The 14608-nt window shown below is 39.2% G+C and overlaps 2 protein-coding genes across 3 annotated transcripts in view; both read right to left on the bottom strand.

Moving 5' to 3' along the window:
* Window positions 1–3067: 3067 nt before the first annotated feature.
* LOC311049809 (transmembrane protein 233-like) lies at window positions 3068–5430 on the bottom strand. The gene is made up of 3 exons (XM_084063661.1): window positions 5146–5430; window positions 3505–3639; window positions 3068–3422 (listed from the first exon to the last, which is right to left on the bottom strand). The coding sequence occupies exons 1-3, from the start codon at window positions 5344–5346 to the stop codon at window positions 3411–3413; spliced, it is 348 nt and encodes a 115-aa protein (XP_083919787.1). The 5' UTR covers window positions 5347–5430; the 3' UTR covers window positions 3068–3410.
* Window positions 5431–6891: 1461 nt separating this feature from the next.
* The window catches only part of LOC311049613 (RNA-binding protein Musashi homolog 1-like), a 33590-nt gene continuing 25873 nt past the window's right edge, over window positions 6892–14608 (bottom strand). Inside the window, exons 10-14 of one of the 2 annotated variants that reach the window (XM_084063295.1) lie at window positions 14523–14606; window positions 14042–14098; window positions 11995–12057; window positions 11399–11556; window positions 6892–10739 (exon numbers count right to left, since the gene is read on the bottom strand). In XM_084063295.1, coding sequence (XP_083919421.1) covers window positions 10677–10739; window positions 11399–11556; window positions 11995–12057; window positions 14042–14098; window positions 14523–14606 — 425 coding nt within the window. In that variant the 3' untranslated portion in view covers window positions 6892–10676. The remainder of the gene's footprint in view (window positions 10740–11398; window positions 11557–11994; window positions 12058–14041; window positions 14099–14522; window positions 14607–14608) is intronic. The other variant, XM_084063296.1, reaches the window with a different exon arrangement.

Here is a 14608-nt window from a genome sequence, read left to right as displayed (position 1 = left end):
GGAAAGAAATATAAATCACAAAAAAGCTTGACAGCTTATTTCTATTATGGTCCTCTGAGTGCAAATGTGGGTATTTATTTATGTATTCATTCATTCATTTATGAATAATCAATATGGAAATACATCTATTATAATTAAATATTTCCATGATTTAGACTCAAATGCAGAGGACATTTAAAGTTGCTAATAGAAGAGCATCAGTGTCGTCTTGTAATTGACAAGGGCAATCTGACCCAAGAACAGACTCAGAGACAAAGCCAGATGGCAGGAGAAACGGCACAAACTTGTCTTTACTTCACAAAGATACAGCTACACAGACAATGCAGGTGACAGGACAGACAGAATACTACACACAAGCAAAAGGCGACTCAGACTTAAATGAATAATGACGAGGTATACACTGAGGGCACCTACTGGATCTAAGGAGAATCCATAGAAGACATTACAGGAAGTCTAGAATGACAGGAGACAAGCAGGACTAAAGAATGACAGGTGACACCATTGTTAAAGTACTAAGGACAGAAAGATTTATCAGTCCAGTGTTTCCTTACCAGTCTTTCCGGACCCAAAAGTGAATATGAACTAGGCTACATACAGTGGAAATGTATAATGATTAATGCTGATTAGTATGTTGTAAACCATGTAAAAAGGTCATACTATAGTATTTATTAAACCGTGTAAAAAGGACATGTTATAGTTTGATGTTTAACCATGTAAAAAGGTCATACTATAGTATAGTATTCATTAAACCATGCAAACAGGTCATACTGATAGTATGATGTTAAAGTTTAAACCATGTAAAAAGGTCATATCTGATGTTAAACCATGTAAAAAGAAAACCTTTCCTTTCATGTTTAAGGCAAATGTGTTGTGATAGCCACTACACCACAGAAGAATGCAAGAGCTCAATGATGCTGCATTTGTCAACTATCAAGTCGCTCAAATCATTTATTCAATATGATATCTGGGGTAGATATTCAGTACCATAAAGGTAATATAGACAACATTTAGCTACTAAACTCCACTCCACATCACTTCTGTGGCATATGGTTCATATTTCCCTCAGTTACATCTATAAGGCAGGACTTTTGCAGTTTGAAACAGAACGCCTGCCTTATAGGTCAGGCCTGGAATGTTATTTTAGGGTCAAGGTCTTTGGTGTTGACAATTTTTTGAGGGCACAGGCCAAAGTCAGGACAGGAAGGCCTAGAAATAAAAGATGTTAGTCCAAGGAAATAATAAATGTTATGTATCTTCTAAATATTTGAATAGCCTACATAAGATAACTATACGTGAAATAAATAACTAAATAAATAAGCTGTTGTATTTCACAAAATAATGTATTGGTATTTACAAAATTCCAATAGAAACCCCTGAGTCAAAAGTCTATGTGCTGAAGTGTCCCCGAGCAAGACACTGGACTGATCAAACTCCTATAACTGCTCATGATAGCCATCTGAGCAGCCATCAGCATGGGTGTAGCTGAAAACTGAGTTTCCCCAGACCGTGGGAATAATAAGTTAATCAAATCAAACAGCTATCCTGCCTGCTCATCTCACCTGCCAACCCTTTGTGAGTGTATCCTCTGTCAGTCACGCTTTTCTCTGCTACCCAGTGCAGCCCAGACTGAAACACTTTAAGAGCACATTATTTCGCTCTGGCAGATTTTGGTTTCCAGGCTAAAACTTCAATGCATTCACCTGCAACTCAGTTGATGCCACTCATGCCACATTGCAGTACTTCTATTTAAACAGCAGAGGTCACTGCAATACAACTCCTTTCACTGGTTGCTTTCCCCCCTTTCTTTTTCTTTTTTTCTTTCTTTTTTAACATAGAGAGAGAGAGAGAGAGAGAGAGTTTGAGACTAGTGCAGTGTCACAACATCCAGCTTTTAAGGCACAGGTGTTGACAGTTAACTGCTAAGGATGATAACGCTTCCTGACTCCAGCTACCTGTCTCTTTCTAAATTCTCACAGCTATCCTCTTTCATTCATCCCAATTATATCATCAAACTATACTAAGTGGGAGGAAAGTGTCAAAGATGTATTTGGAGGCAGTGTGGTAGAAGTGTTAACACTTGGAGTTTTCAACCTGTTTGTTTTTACTGGAATACTTCTCCCTAATTGCATTTTATACAAGCATGTATTGCTTGTATATCATGGTGTTTTTGGTTACAAAGTGGAAATTGTACCTTGATCCTTTAAAATCTAGTTCTTGGGTACACCAATTTATTCAAGGGTAGGCCTATAGAGATATATTTACAAACTGAATTTGAGCAGAGCAGTATAGTTTTACAAATTGGAAGACATCTTGCTTTTTATTTACAATTGAGTACAATACATTATCATTCCAACATAGCTATTGGCATGGTTATTAGAAATAGTGTGAACGTGGGCTACATTTACCAATCTGTATACAAATTTACATTGTCAGCCATTGTATATTTGAAAATGCATGGGCATTAATCTTAAAATAAGATATTTACTCTCTTTCACACACACACACACACACACACGCACGCACGCACGCACGCACGCACGCACGCACGCACACAGTTCCTGTTTACCATATCACCAGTTGACAGAACATGTACCAGCACAACATCAAGGGGACATCTTCTATATTTAGACAGGGAGATATTATGACATATCATACTACATTATTCTTCTGACTCTGCAGATACTGTGGCTCTTAGCTCACAGAGGTTGTTGTATTGGAACAGGGAAAGATATTGCACCTTCCTGAAACTGTCACAGCGATTAAATCATAAAAATATAGAAAAGACTTACCCATTGAAAACAATTTAACATCGCAATCTAATATCTGATCTGCATAGTTCATATGTAGCCAATGCCTTAAAGACTCCTATATGAATTATAAGTACAGTATGTTGCCATAATGATTATGGGTGAAATAAACAGGGATGAGGAATTATATGCCTTTTGTTCAATTCAAAATGTATTATACAGTCAGCACATACAGCACTGTACATACTTTCTGTGTGCCTGTGGTTATGATTGTGTAATTTGCATATACAGTACATGTATGTATGTTGTTTGTGCATGTGCATGCATGCAGTCACGCATGACGTGCAGGTCTGTGTGGAGGTTTGAAGCTGCCTTTATATCCTTAAACACATTGTTGACAGTATGTAACAGTAGAACAACAGGTGTCAGATACTTTCTTCATTGTTAATAGTCCTTGTTTCTCCAAACAAAGATGACTGGAAAAGGTAGGAGCATGGGAGACAGCAGAATCAGTCCCCTAGGCCTAGGGATCGTTGGGTTTATGAACAATCCATCGAAGCCACAGGTCACCTCCTGTGAGAAGGAGCTGTCTTTTGTTTTACCTTGTCATCCAGAATCTCTCTGTTTTAGATCCTAATACATACGCTTCCCACTTTCACAGCGTTAAAAGTCAATCTGAAATGAAAGCACAACGATATTATTCGAAAGACATTTCAGGTTAAATAATTGATCATTGTCTGTCAGATCGTGCCCTTACGTGCATAAAATTAACTGAGCAGAAGATGGCGATGATGATGAGGCCTATGATGATGGAGGAGATGCCAACATATAGAGCGTTCCTTCCCAGCCGCCTGGACCCATCGTAGTCTCCTCGATCATAGCTGTTCCTAGACTGAGAACCACAGGAGTGACACTTCAGGTGTACAGATACATCAATTGTCTTTCTTGCTTTGATTTAGATTTCCTGTTTGATAGCACTGATCTCATTAGTTGCAGGGGTTGTCAAACTATTTCATGTCAAGGACCCCCATTTTTTTTTTCAGCGGAACCCCATCTGAAAAGATTTGAGCCAGCCAGGGATCCCCATAAGAGAAGATTTGTGTTGCTAAATCATATTCATAATTTTTTCGAAATCTTTCAAAAATAGCAGATCCCTAACCCTAACCTAAAATAAAGGGACCCCCTGGAACCCCCTCAAGGACCCCAGGCAGTCCCCAGACCCTACTTTGAGAACCACTGGCCTATTGCATTCAACTGTATAATTGAATCACCTACAAATATGTGATGGACAAAAAAAGTACGGTCCTTTTTTATATGGTCCTATATTCCCAGCGTTCAATTTTTCCAGGGTCCTAATAGCACCCTCAGACATAGGAATGACCCCCATTAAAGTGTACTGAAATACATCACACTTCTGAGGGCTCATATAAACCCCCCGTCTATGATCCAACAAATGACATGTAGTCAAATGATCTGTCTTCTTTGGAATGTTGGCAACACATCAGTCGTGGCTCTACACGACCTACACGTGACGTTACTAGTGTAGTAACACAATACAGTGCTAACAGGCTGGTGTAATATCTGGCTCCTCAATGCCTGGCTGTCTGTGTTGACAAAAGTGTAAACCCAAATGTTTTATTCATTTTCTAAGGTGGAAGGTTAAGTCAAACGTTTGATGGGCGGAGCAGGTGTGTGTGTGACTGGATTACATCTAAGTGTCCAATGAAGCCACACTCTTCTTCAGTTTGTATTTCTCAGCCAGTGGCTCTCAAAGTGGAGTCCGAGGACCCCCAGGGGTCCTTGAGTGGGTTCCAGGGGGTCCCCAGAAAAAAATTAAGAACAGTTTAACCACTTTGACCATATTTTATACTTCAGTTATTTGAAAATAGACAATCTGCAAGCTCACAACGCATCGTATCGCAACATTCTGAGGCAATTTTGGGGCAATTTGGTGGTCCTTGACATGAAAATGTTTGAGAACTACTGTCCTAATAATCTATCAATGTTTTCTTTTTTCTTTTTACCTAAATACAAATACATTAAATACATTAAATATCTTGCCCAAAAATGAAATCAACAAGCTTTGCATTGCAAAGAACTGTGAGCTTGTAGATCGGCTATTTTCGCCAAATGTTCACCCTAGCATAGGGATGCTAGGGTTCAAGTGTTAATGTGATCCTCTAAACCAGTGGTTCTCAAACTAGTGTCCAGGGACTCTCTGGGTTCCTTGAAGGGGTTCTAAATGGACCCTTACAAGTCTGTAACTCTGACAGTATACAAATGGAACCAAATGGACCCGTTAGGGTCCATTTGGTTCCATTTGTATACTGTCAGAGTTAAAGGGGGTTCTTGAAATGTTAAAGTTTGAGAAGCACTGCTCTAAACTGTGCTTACTTACCATGATGGAGAATATCAGGGCCACGATGTTGACGGGGTATGCGGGACAAAAGCAGGTGAAAATGGTCAAACAAAGATAGCTGCGAATTGGAGGTGGGGGTTCCTTTTCCTTTAACTCCCTGAAACTCAAACAGTGCATGCTCCCCGTCAGGGAGCTCTTCCTCACATCCTGACACGGCACGACAAGATGATGAGCCATCATAGCAGAAATCAAGAGGACGGGACGCTCAAAAAGCTGGAAATCAGTCAAAAATCAAATATGTCCATTTCAAAATGTTCAAGTAAAATCTTGTGGCACTGGACAACCCTGGAGGGATTTGTTGTGTGTCGCTGACCACGGCCAGAACCTTGACCTCGTTTTCTCCAGGGTGGGCAAAAATCAACTCCAAGCAGGGGAGAGAGAAAGAGAGGTGGGAGAGGAGAAGAGATCACTGTCACTGCTGGCCCCCATCCATGCTAACGACTTGAGAAGATCTCAGTGATGGAAAGTAAACAAGTAGATTTACTGTACTCGGGTACACATTTGAGGTGCTTTTATTTACTTGAGTATTCCCACTTTCTGACACTTTATACTTCCTCTCCACTACACCTCAGTCAAATATTGTACTTTTACTTCATTGCAATTATTTGACACCTTTAGTTATAACTAACTTTTCAGATTTAGGTTATTAATACAAAACATACATTAACCATATTAAGCCCTATTTTCTACTTTGGCTATTCGAAAATAGCCTATCTACAAACTCACAACTTGCAGATCATGTAGACTTGTTGTGAGCTTGTAGATCTGCTCTTTTCGAAAATGTTAAGACACATTTTGAAAATAATTTAGTACTTTTACTTAAGTATACAAGTATGTTGATGCCAGTACTTTTGTACTTTTACTCAACTGTACTTTTACTCAACTGAATACCTTGCAACAGAGTATTTTTATATAGGCCTAGTGGTATTGATACTTTTACTTGAGTAAGACATCTGAGTAGCCTACTTCTTAATCTTCCACCACTGACTCGGCTGCAGACATGTTACAGAAACACGTCATTTACAGTAAAGTGATGAGCACATCTCATCTCATCTCATCTCAATACTATCAGTGGTGGTGGAGTATGTAAAGTAAGTATTTACTTGAGTGCTGTACTTATAAGAACATTTTTGGAGTTTTTTTGTTTTTGTAAGCTGTTTTTGTAACTTTCACTCCGCCACATTTTAAATAGAAATATACTTTTGACTCTTGGGACCGAAAGTTAGAAAAATACATTATGAATTAAGGTAAGCCCTCACATCTAGATTAACATTTTTGGCCTGGATTTATAAGTCATGTCGAGTTGGCAGTGAATTTGTTCTGCCAATGAGTGGTATAATGACAAGTAGCCTTCTAATGAGGAAAGCCACTGGATACCACCATTTACAGGCTACAATTGAATTGGCTTGGATATAATGAAAATATGCCAGCATGACATAATTAACCCATTAAGACCCCCAGAAAAACAAAGATTTGAGTTACAAACGTTCGCTTTAAAAATATATATTTTCAAAGATTTGCAGAACTTTTCACGTTTAAAAAAAAATTGCAGATCTACAAGCTCATAGTGCGGCTCTCGGGGCGAGCTACGAGCTTGTATATCTGCTATTTTTGAATAGCCAAAGAAATCTAAAATGACACAGATACTTTCCCGGTCTTAATGGGTAGATATGGAAATATTATAAAAGGTGTAACGTAAAAAAAAAAAAGGAAAGAAAAGGTGAGAAAAAAGAACATTACGATTTAATGTTTTAGAATAATTTATTAGGAATTTTAAAATTGAAATTTCCAGAGAAAGAAAGGAGAAAAAAAAACATTGTGATAAAGCTTGGTTGGGATTTGCCCAAATGGGATTGGTTAAAGTGTTGTTCAAGAGCTCACAGTTAAGCCCGATTTATACTTTGTTGTACAATGGTGTTGCACGGCAACAGCAGCAGCTCTACAAGCGTCTGCAACGCGTCGTGAGCTTGTAGATCTGCTACTTTTGGCAGGCGACACTGTGGTACGAAGGAGCATAAATTAAGCATTTAGAGCTTCAAGCTCCAGTCAAAAGCATTGGCCCTTTTCCTGACATCAACACACACAAATAAAATCATTAAAATCACTGTACAAGGGGAACAAGATCTGGAAACAAAAATATAGTTTCTTTTTTTTTCTTCTGAAAATAAGTCTTAATGCCGCAGAAATATCAATACGTCATCTCCTACTACCAAACATCAGTATTATTCTCATTTGTAAGGTAAAAAATAACTTATTGCTTTATTGTAAGTTAAAAAGTTACAGTGTTGGTGTCCAGCAGTAGTTTTGTGTTGTTTTCCCAGACAGACTGAGAGAGGTACAAAATGGCCCGGTCAGGAAGTCATACAAGCCTTGCCTTCGTCAACCAGCAGAATGGAGCTGTACAGATGATGAACACAAACTAATAAATGGTATATATTTGATACACATGAACTTTTTTCCCCAAATGTTTGTTCAATATTTTCCTTCCTGCCCAGCCAGTATTGTCTAAAACGTTTTAAATGTCAATGACCCCCCATAACTCTGAGAGGGTACAAATGGATGTCACTCTCAAGAGTTACAGACCTGTAAGGGTCCATCTGGAAGCCCCTCAAGCAACCCTGAGGGTCCCTGGACCCCACTTTGAGAACCACTGGCCTATACTGAAAGTCCTTTCAATAGAACTGACTGAGGCGAGGCCCAGTACCTTTGTGACTCCTCACCCCAACCCCCTGCCCATCTTTACAATGAGTAGCAATGGCGTTCAAACAAAACGAAAAAGAACAGTGGATAACGGAAGATCACAAAACCGCGTCACTGGAAACCTTGTATGTCCGAAAACCCTTATGTCAGGAAATTGTAAAAACAATAGCCAAAAGATCAATGTACACTAGTAATTAAGTCGCAAGCTCTAATATTTGTCATCTCTTGAATATTTATAAAACTCACAAACGGACTTAACCAATTTCAACTTGGCATCCCTATATTGGGCATGTCATCAGTTTGTGAAAATAAATTTAAAATCTTCAAAATATCAGACCTACAAGCTTACAAGTTGCGACACATTGTGAGCTTGTAGACTGGCTATTTTCACAACTTTGGCATGACATGTGACGAATTAATTCATGAAAGAAAACTTAAATAAGGAGATACAAGGTTTCTGCCTGACAGTGACGATAGTTCATAACTTCAGATCAGTCAGTAAGGATGAAATGAGAAAAAAGAAATAAGAAGAAAATGTAGGACGCAGGGGACGGGGCAATAGACCAAAATGGAACCAGGCAATCGTATCAGTACCGAAACTGGCAATGAAAATGCTCCTTTGTTGCCAAAAGTAGTTCCGTATTACACCTTGATGTATGCGCACAGACAGTCACTCGCACACACTCAGCTGTAAGCACATGCACCTTCAATATTTATAAGAGGACAAAAACATAACCATGATCTTTAGAATAGCTTCTCCTTGAATGTCCTTCATTTGAGTTCACGGCTGATAACACCGCATTAAAGAATGGCAAAAAAAATATATAGAAAGAAACAAAAACAAAAACATTATGAAGGAAAATGCAACAAAAATATATATATATAATCCTTTCCAAAAATGGTAGTCAAGTGAACCCCCAATCCCATTAAACCCCCAGTCCTCGAAATCCTTTAAGTCGTACTTTGTCCTTCGTGCCAATCCACTATTATGAACTCAAGTTGAACACGTTTCATTATGTAAGAGCATTTCAGTTATTCACCAGGTCTCATTAGTACATGAGTACATTAAGAAATCTGGTTCATCATGGTAATAAAATGATCGCAAAATAATACAATCATTGGTGCTTTTTCAAAGGCAAGTAAATGGATGATGAATTTGAAAGACTAACATCATTTGACTCGTTGAATTGAATGGATATGCAGAAACATATTCATAAAAGGTTATTTCTTAAGATGTCCGATGCACCGTGCCTGAGGCAATGCTGGGATAGTAGTCTCTCGAGACAGATCATTGGCTCACACAATATTCAAATGCTTCCACCTAACAGTCTGTACATCGGGGAGCGCTGAAAGATGCGTAGAAAATAAAGTGGAAGTCCCGCCTCGCCGGCACTTCCGTTTCGCCTTTGCAACCGCGTAAATATAAGTCCTACTGGAAATCGAATTAGCCGAAGCCTATCTAGCTCGCTGCTTAGCAGAAATGGACATTCAAAAATATAGTTTCAAGATATTTTAAAATATATATTCGTGAACAGAAATAACAGATGACAGCTTCCTGTCACAACTTTTGCGAGGGGAAGTTACAGACTACTGTATTGCATTCGAAGATTGTGGAAGAGTCTGGTTTGAGAGACCACAGGGATGGAGACCTGGCCTACATTATGTACACCAGATGCATACAAAGAAACATATTGAGATGACCACACTTAGTAGTTGATCACATCCAGTTAAATCACAGCCAGTACCTTAACTCTTTTCAAACAAATCAATGACATGCTAAAGCCTGAGTTATACTTGGTTGCGGGCCAGTGTCGCTCACCGGAAATAGCCGATTTACAAGCTGACGACGGGTCGCAGTGCAACACGTCGTCAACTTGTAGATCTGCTGTTTTCGGTGCACGACAACGATGCGCAATTAAGTACAAATCAGGCTTAAACTGGTTTAGTAACCCTTCCACCCGAACAACCCTCCCTTACCCCAAACTCTATGTACAATATCTTACAAGAAGACATAAAAACATTGCTTTAAAACCAATTACAGAATAAAATACCTTACAGATTATCATCATCACCGTCAATATTAATAACAATATTACAAAGGTTTGCTTTAAAAGACTACCAAAATATACATTTTAGTTGTTTTTTTTCCATGTTTCTTGTGACACAAGGTAAAAAAAGGAGTTTGACTGATTTTAATTTGTTCTTCCTCTGTTAAAAGTGGTTGGGTTCATTTTAGAGGACGAGGATGAACCCAGCTTTGTGGCACGTCATCTCTCTCCACTCACCTCGGTAACAGTTTCAAAGGGTTTTTGTGATGAAACAGAATTTTATCACAGAGAAATGAAACAACATAATAATAATAAAATAAAAATAAAAAAATCTAATAAGTAAGTAAAAAGAGAGTCCTCTGTGTACTTGCCATAAACTCAATGACAAACCTCTCCACAGAGTTGGGTCGTTCTTCTTCTTCTTCTTTTTTTGTCTTTTTGTGTTTTTTAGTTTTTTTTCAAGCTGCAGAGGAAGTGGTGAAAGAAGAGGATATTGGAGATCTAATGATCAGCCTACACGTGGACAAAAGGAGAGGATAGGAAAGACAGGGGGTCATGGTGATAAGATTAGTAGCAAAGGAAAACAGAATTCAAGGTTTTGAAAGAAGATCTTCGGTCGGTGGGTGGAGTCACAGCAAGCCAGGGCTGCAGCGGTAGAGCCTGTGGCTGCCAATCACATTTAGCCAAGAATGGACACCCCAGCAGTTTGATTGGCTTATCAGCAGAGAAGAGCCCCGCCCCTTTCCAGTGACCTGAGTCTTCTCAGTGGTAGCCGTTAGTGAAGGCAGTAGCAATAAGAGGACCCTGTGGATAGGACAGAAAATTCTACATAAATAAATAAATAAATGTAACATTCTCGTCGCTGTTGGGTGGAAACCTTGTATGTCCATAACCGTTACTTGTCCAGAATTGGAGAAAAGAACCTGTGTTCCAAGTGTAGTTATTATTTAGTAACAAGCTTTTTTTTAAACTTTTTATTGGCAAATCCTTCAATAAATTTACAAAATCTCCTCATGTGTGTGCGCACGCGCAAGTGTGTCACCAGGGTATCTTGAGAACTGCCCGATCAATCGATTTGAACCTCGGCATGCGTATTGCTGAGCACCCGTCACCCGAGGGAGTGATAAACCGAGAGGGAAGATCAGTGGATCTCCTGTCTAGTATTTATAAAGCCCACAGACACAGTTATAATAATAATAATAATAATAATAATAATAACAAGGATTAGCCACTTTCACTTTCAAAACACCGAGAAATTAGCCGATCTACAAGCGCTCACTGTGTCACGATGCAACGCGTTGTGAGCTCGTAGATCGGCTAATTTTGCGAGACTCTCTTGTACGACAAAGTATGCCATTAATTTATGACAAGAAAAAAAAAGAGAAAAAAAGTCGAGATATGGAGATACAAGGTTTCTGCCCGACAGCAACCACATGTATGTGGGTGCCATGACCATGTGATGATGGCGTGTGGGTGTGACCTACCCCGAGACTGTGGCCAAATCCTGTGCTGGGGGCGGGGCTGGCAGCACTTATGTAGCTGCCCACTCCCGAGTCCTGATTGGCTGCAGCATACAGGTCAGCCAAATTTGGCCCGGGACTGCTGGTGCCCAGATAGCCTGCCGTACGAGAAGGGGTGTTGCCTGAGAGAAAGACATCAGGTATGACTGTTAACAGGCTTTTTCTTCTATCTATCCATCTATCCATCTATCCATCTATCTATCTGTCTATCTATATGCTTGCCTTGTACACAAATCCAAACACATTCACACATGTTTGTGGATTTTCAAGAACAAGAGCTCTCAACATCGTCATACCATTACCGTAACCGCACAAATCCTAGCATCCCTATTCTGGGCATGGGATAGTAGGCGAACATTATTTTGTAACATTCAGCGAAAATATTTTCGGCTAAAACATTTGGTGTAGAGGGGAAGAGGAACGAACACACACACACAGACACACACACACACACACACACACACACACACACACACACACACACACACACACACACACACACACACAACACACACAACACACACACACACACACACACACACACACACACACACACATACCTCTAACTAATGCTGATGCTGCAGCTGCTGCTGCCATTGGTCCATATGCAGTCAGGGGAATGGCTGAGGGACAGAACAAAATAGAAACAAGGTTTTTATCTCTAGAATAGATACTGTATATAAGTCAGTTATGACAACAGATATGAAGCTCAGCCCCATAAAGTATCCTGATTATCATGACAAAATAGGGGGCTTGGAGCACAAAGGGTGTGTGACATTTTTGACTTTTATATATAATTTTAAAGGTCTCTATGAGCTCTTTCAGATGAAGAGGTCCTCCGTTACTTATAATTGGCACTATTTTGCACAACACTTATTTTGCACATATATATTGTAACAGTATTTATTGATTTATTTATATTTGCACAGCATTTTGCACTTTACTCTTTTGCACAGTATATTTGCACACAAGAATAATGGAGCATGATGGGCAAGTGCAATATAGTCAGTGCAATACCATAAGAGGAATGTGCAATATGTTTTAGTGCAATATAATATTTGGCAATATATATGGGATGTTGGATTGTGATTTTAATACTGCTTATGTCTGTCTGTTCTAGGGTGTTCGGGCAAAAGAGTCCCCAGGGTGCCCGAGCACCATATATGGGTTTGGACTGGACCACAGTAGAAGAGAGAGGGGGGTTTTGTGTTGTATATTGGAAGCTGCTAATAATGTGATAAAGTTTGTTTTGCAATAGGGTGCTTAAGCGATATGTATTTACCAGGGGTATTGATGCAGATGTTTAATGGAATGTGTGGTTTAGATTTGTTGCATGTTTGAGGTAACCTGCAACATGGTTGAACCCACACTTGATTGACTCACACTTGATTGGCTCAGCTGAGTATAAAAGGCTGCCAGAAACAAACACACTTAGCTTGAGTTTTAGTATTAGGACATGGTGGAGCTGCTGACCACCATGCCACCTTTTACTGCTGATGCCCTTATCCTGTATGTGCACTTTGGATGAATAAAAGCACCTTTGGTTGCAATCTACCTCCTGACTCTGTGCTGTTTCCAGCTGCTTATTGGGCCAGTCCTTTACACAGTATGACCACAGATTGAAGTCTAATCTGTATAAAAGTATAGATTGCTTGAATATGTTGTTTTTGATACAAAAAGAATTACAGTCAATGAAAAGTTAGTTTTTGCTCTCCTGTAAAATTCTCCCTTGGCTGTCCAAGCCCTCGATATTATGTGTATAAATATATACATGCTAATAAATCACACGCAGTAGTAAGTTGTCCATCTCTGTTCTCTGGAGTGTGCAGTCCCTTCATCCTTTCTTACAGTATATATATATATATATATATATATATATATATATATATATATATATATATATATATATATATATATATATATATATATATATATATATTCAGTTTTTAATTCAAAGATTCAAGCTCTATATTCTGATAGTAATCATTGCTACAGTGTTGGTTCAGAGACAGGGGTCTCCAGTTATTTAGTAAAAAGAAAATACATGCTGAAAATTGATGCTGCCACTAGATGGCAGCATCAATTTAGTGAGGAAAGAGCTACTAGTCATAAAGCATGTCAGAATGTCAGTCAGAATGACCATAAGCAACTCACTAAAGAAAACAACCTGTTTGACTGTGACGCTTTGGCAGAAAATGTCAAAATAATATACAGGAATACCAGTTAATATAAACATTACCTATTGATTTACAAAATAACTATCTATCTAGCAGGAATTTCCTGCTCACATTATCAGTTCCCGGTTTTAAAACATTAAACGGGAAAGTATCATTTAGATTTAAGTGTTGGCTATTCAAAAATAGCAGATATACAAGCTCACAGCGCGTCACTTCGTGCCATGCTGCAAGCTTGTACATCTGCTATTTTTTAACATGTTTGAGTAATCTTGAAAGTGTTACGAGGTTCTTGGCACAAAAGGGTTGAGAACTACTGATTCAGAAGGCATTTGTAGAATCGGCCTCAGGTCGAGGGCAGAGAAAAGACAGGCTGTGAGGACAAAGAGCTGTTGGATGTGGGGGGCCTTTGGAGGAGTAAGGAGCCACTGACCTGCCAGCTCATGGGGGTGGGATGATGTCAGGAGGGGGGTCCTCTCTAAATGGAATTCTAGAAACAGAGAAGGGCAAGAGAGAGCACTTAAGGTAAATACAGTTTACCGTCCACCAGCCAGACTACAAAGACACAAACACACAAACACGGTCATGGGTACAAAGCACATTGAAAGTCATGCTACCAGCAAGCAGTGTTTAAAATGCAATCCACAACTTCTTTAGTGAATTAAATGTCATTTCGACCCATTTGTATGGTAGAGTATGTTAATACAATATAACTAGCAAATCGTTCCTGTCGAGTGGAAACCTTGTATTTCCAAAACCGTTCCTTTTTTATTATTATTTCAAAAACATTTTAAAATAGCTCCCAATGCGTCACATTGCGATGGGTTGTGAGCTTGTAGATCGGCAATTTCACTACTTTCGTGTGACACTCTTATATAACGAAGTAGGGCAATAAGCAATAAATATGGACTTACCAGGGAACTGATAATGAGTGTATCCAGGCGCAATGCCAGAGTAACTGCGACTAGTGTAGGTTGTAGTCTGGAAACCTGGGTAGCCT

The sequence above is a fragment of the Gymnoscopelus microlampas genome, assembly GCF_963454915.1.
Source record: "Gymnoscopelus microlampas genome assembly, chromosome: 7".
Lineage (NCBI taxonomy): Eukaryota > Metazoa > Chordata > Actinopteri > Myctophiformes > Myctophidae > Gymnoscopelus > Gymnoscopelus microlampas.
Note: the sequence above shows the minus strand (reverse complement) of the source record. Positions and strands in the feature narration are given on the sequence as shown.

Coding starts and splice junctions, on each gene's coding strand:
- LOC311049809 (XM_084063661.1), bottom strand. CDS start 5,346: ATGATGGCTCATCATCTTGTCGTGCCGTGTCAGGATGTGAGGAAGAGC. Junction 3,640..5,145: donor CCCTGATATTCTCCATCATG/GTAAGTAAGCAC, acceptor TGTGGTTCTCAG/TCTAGGAACAGCTATGATCG.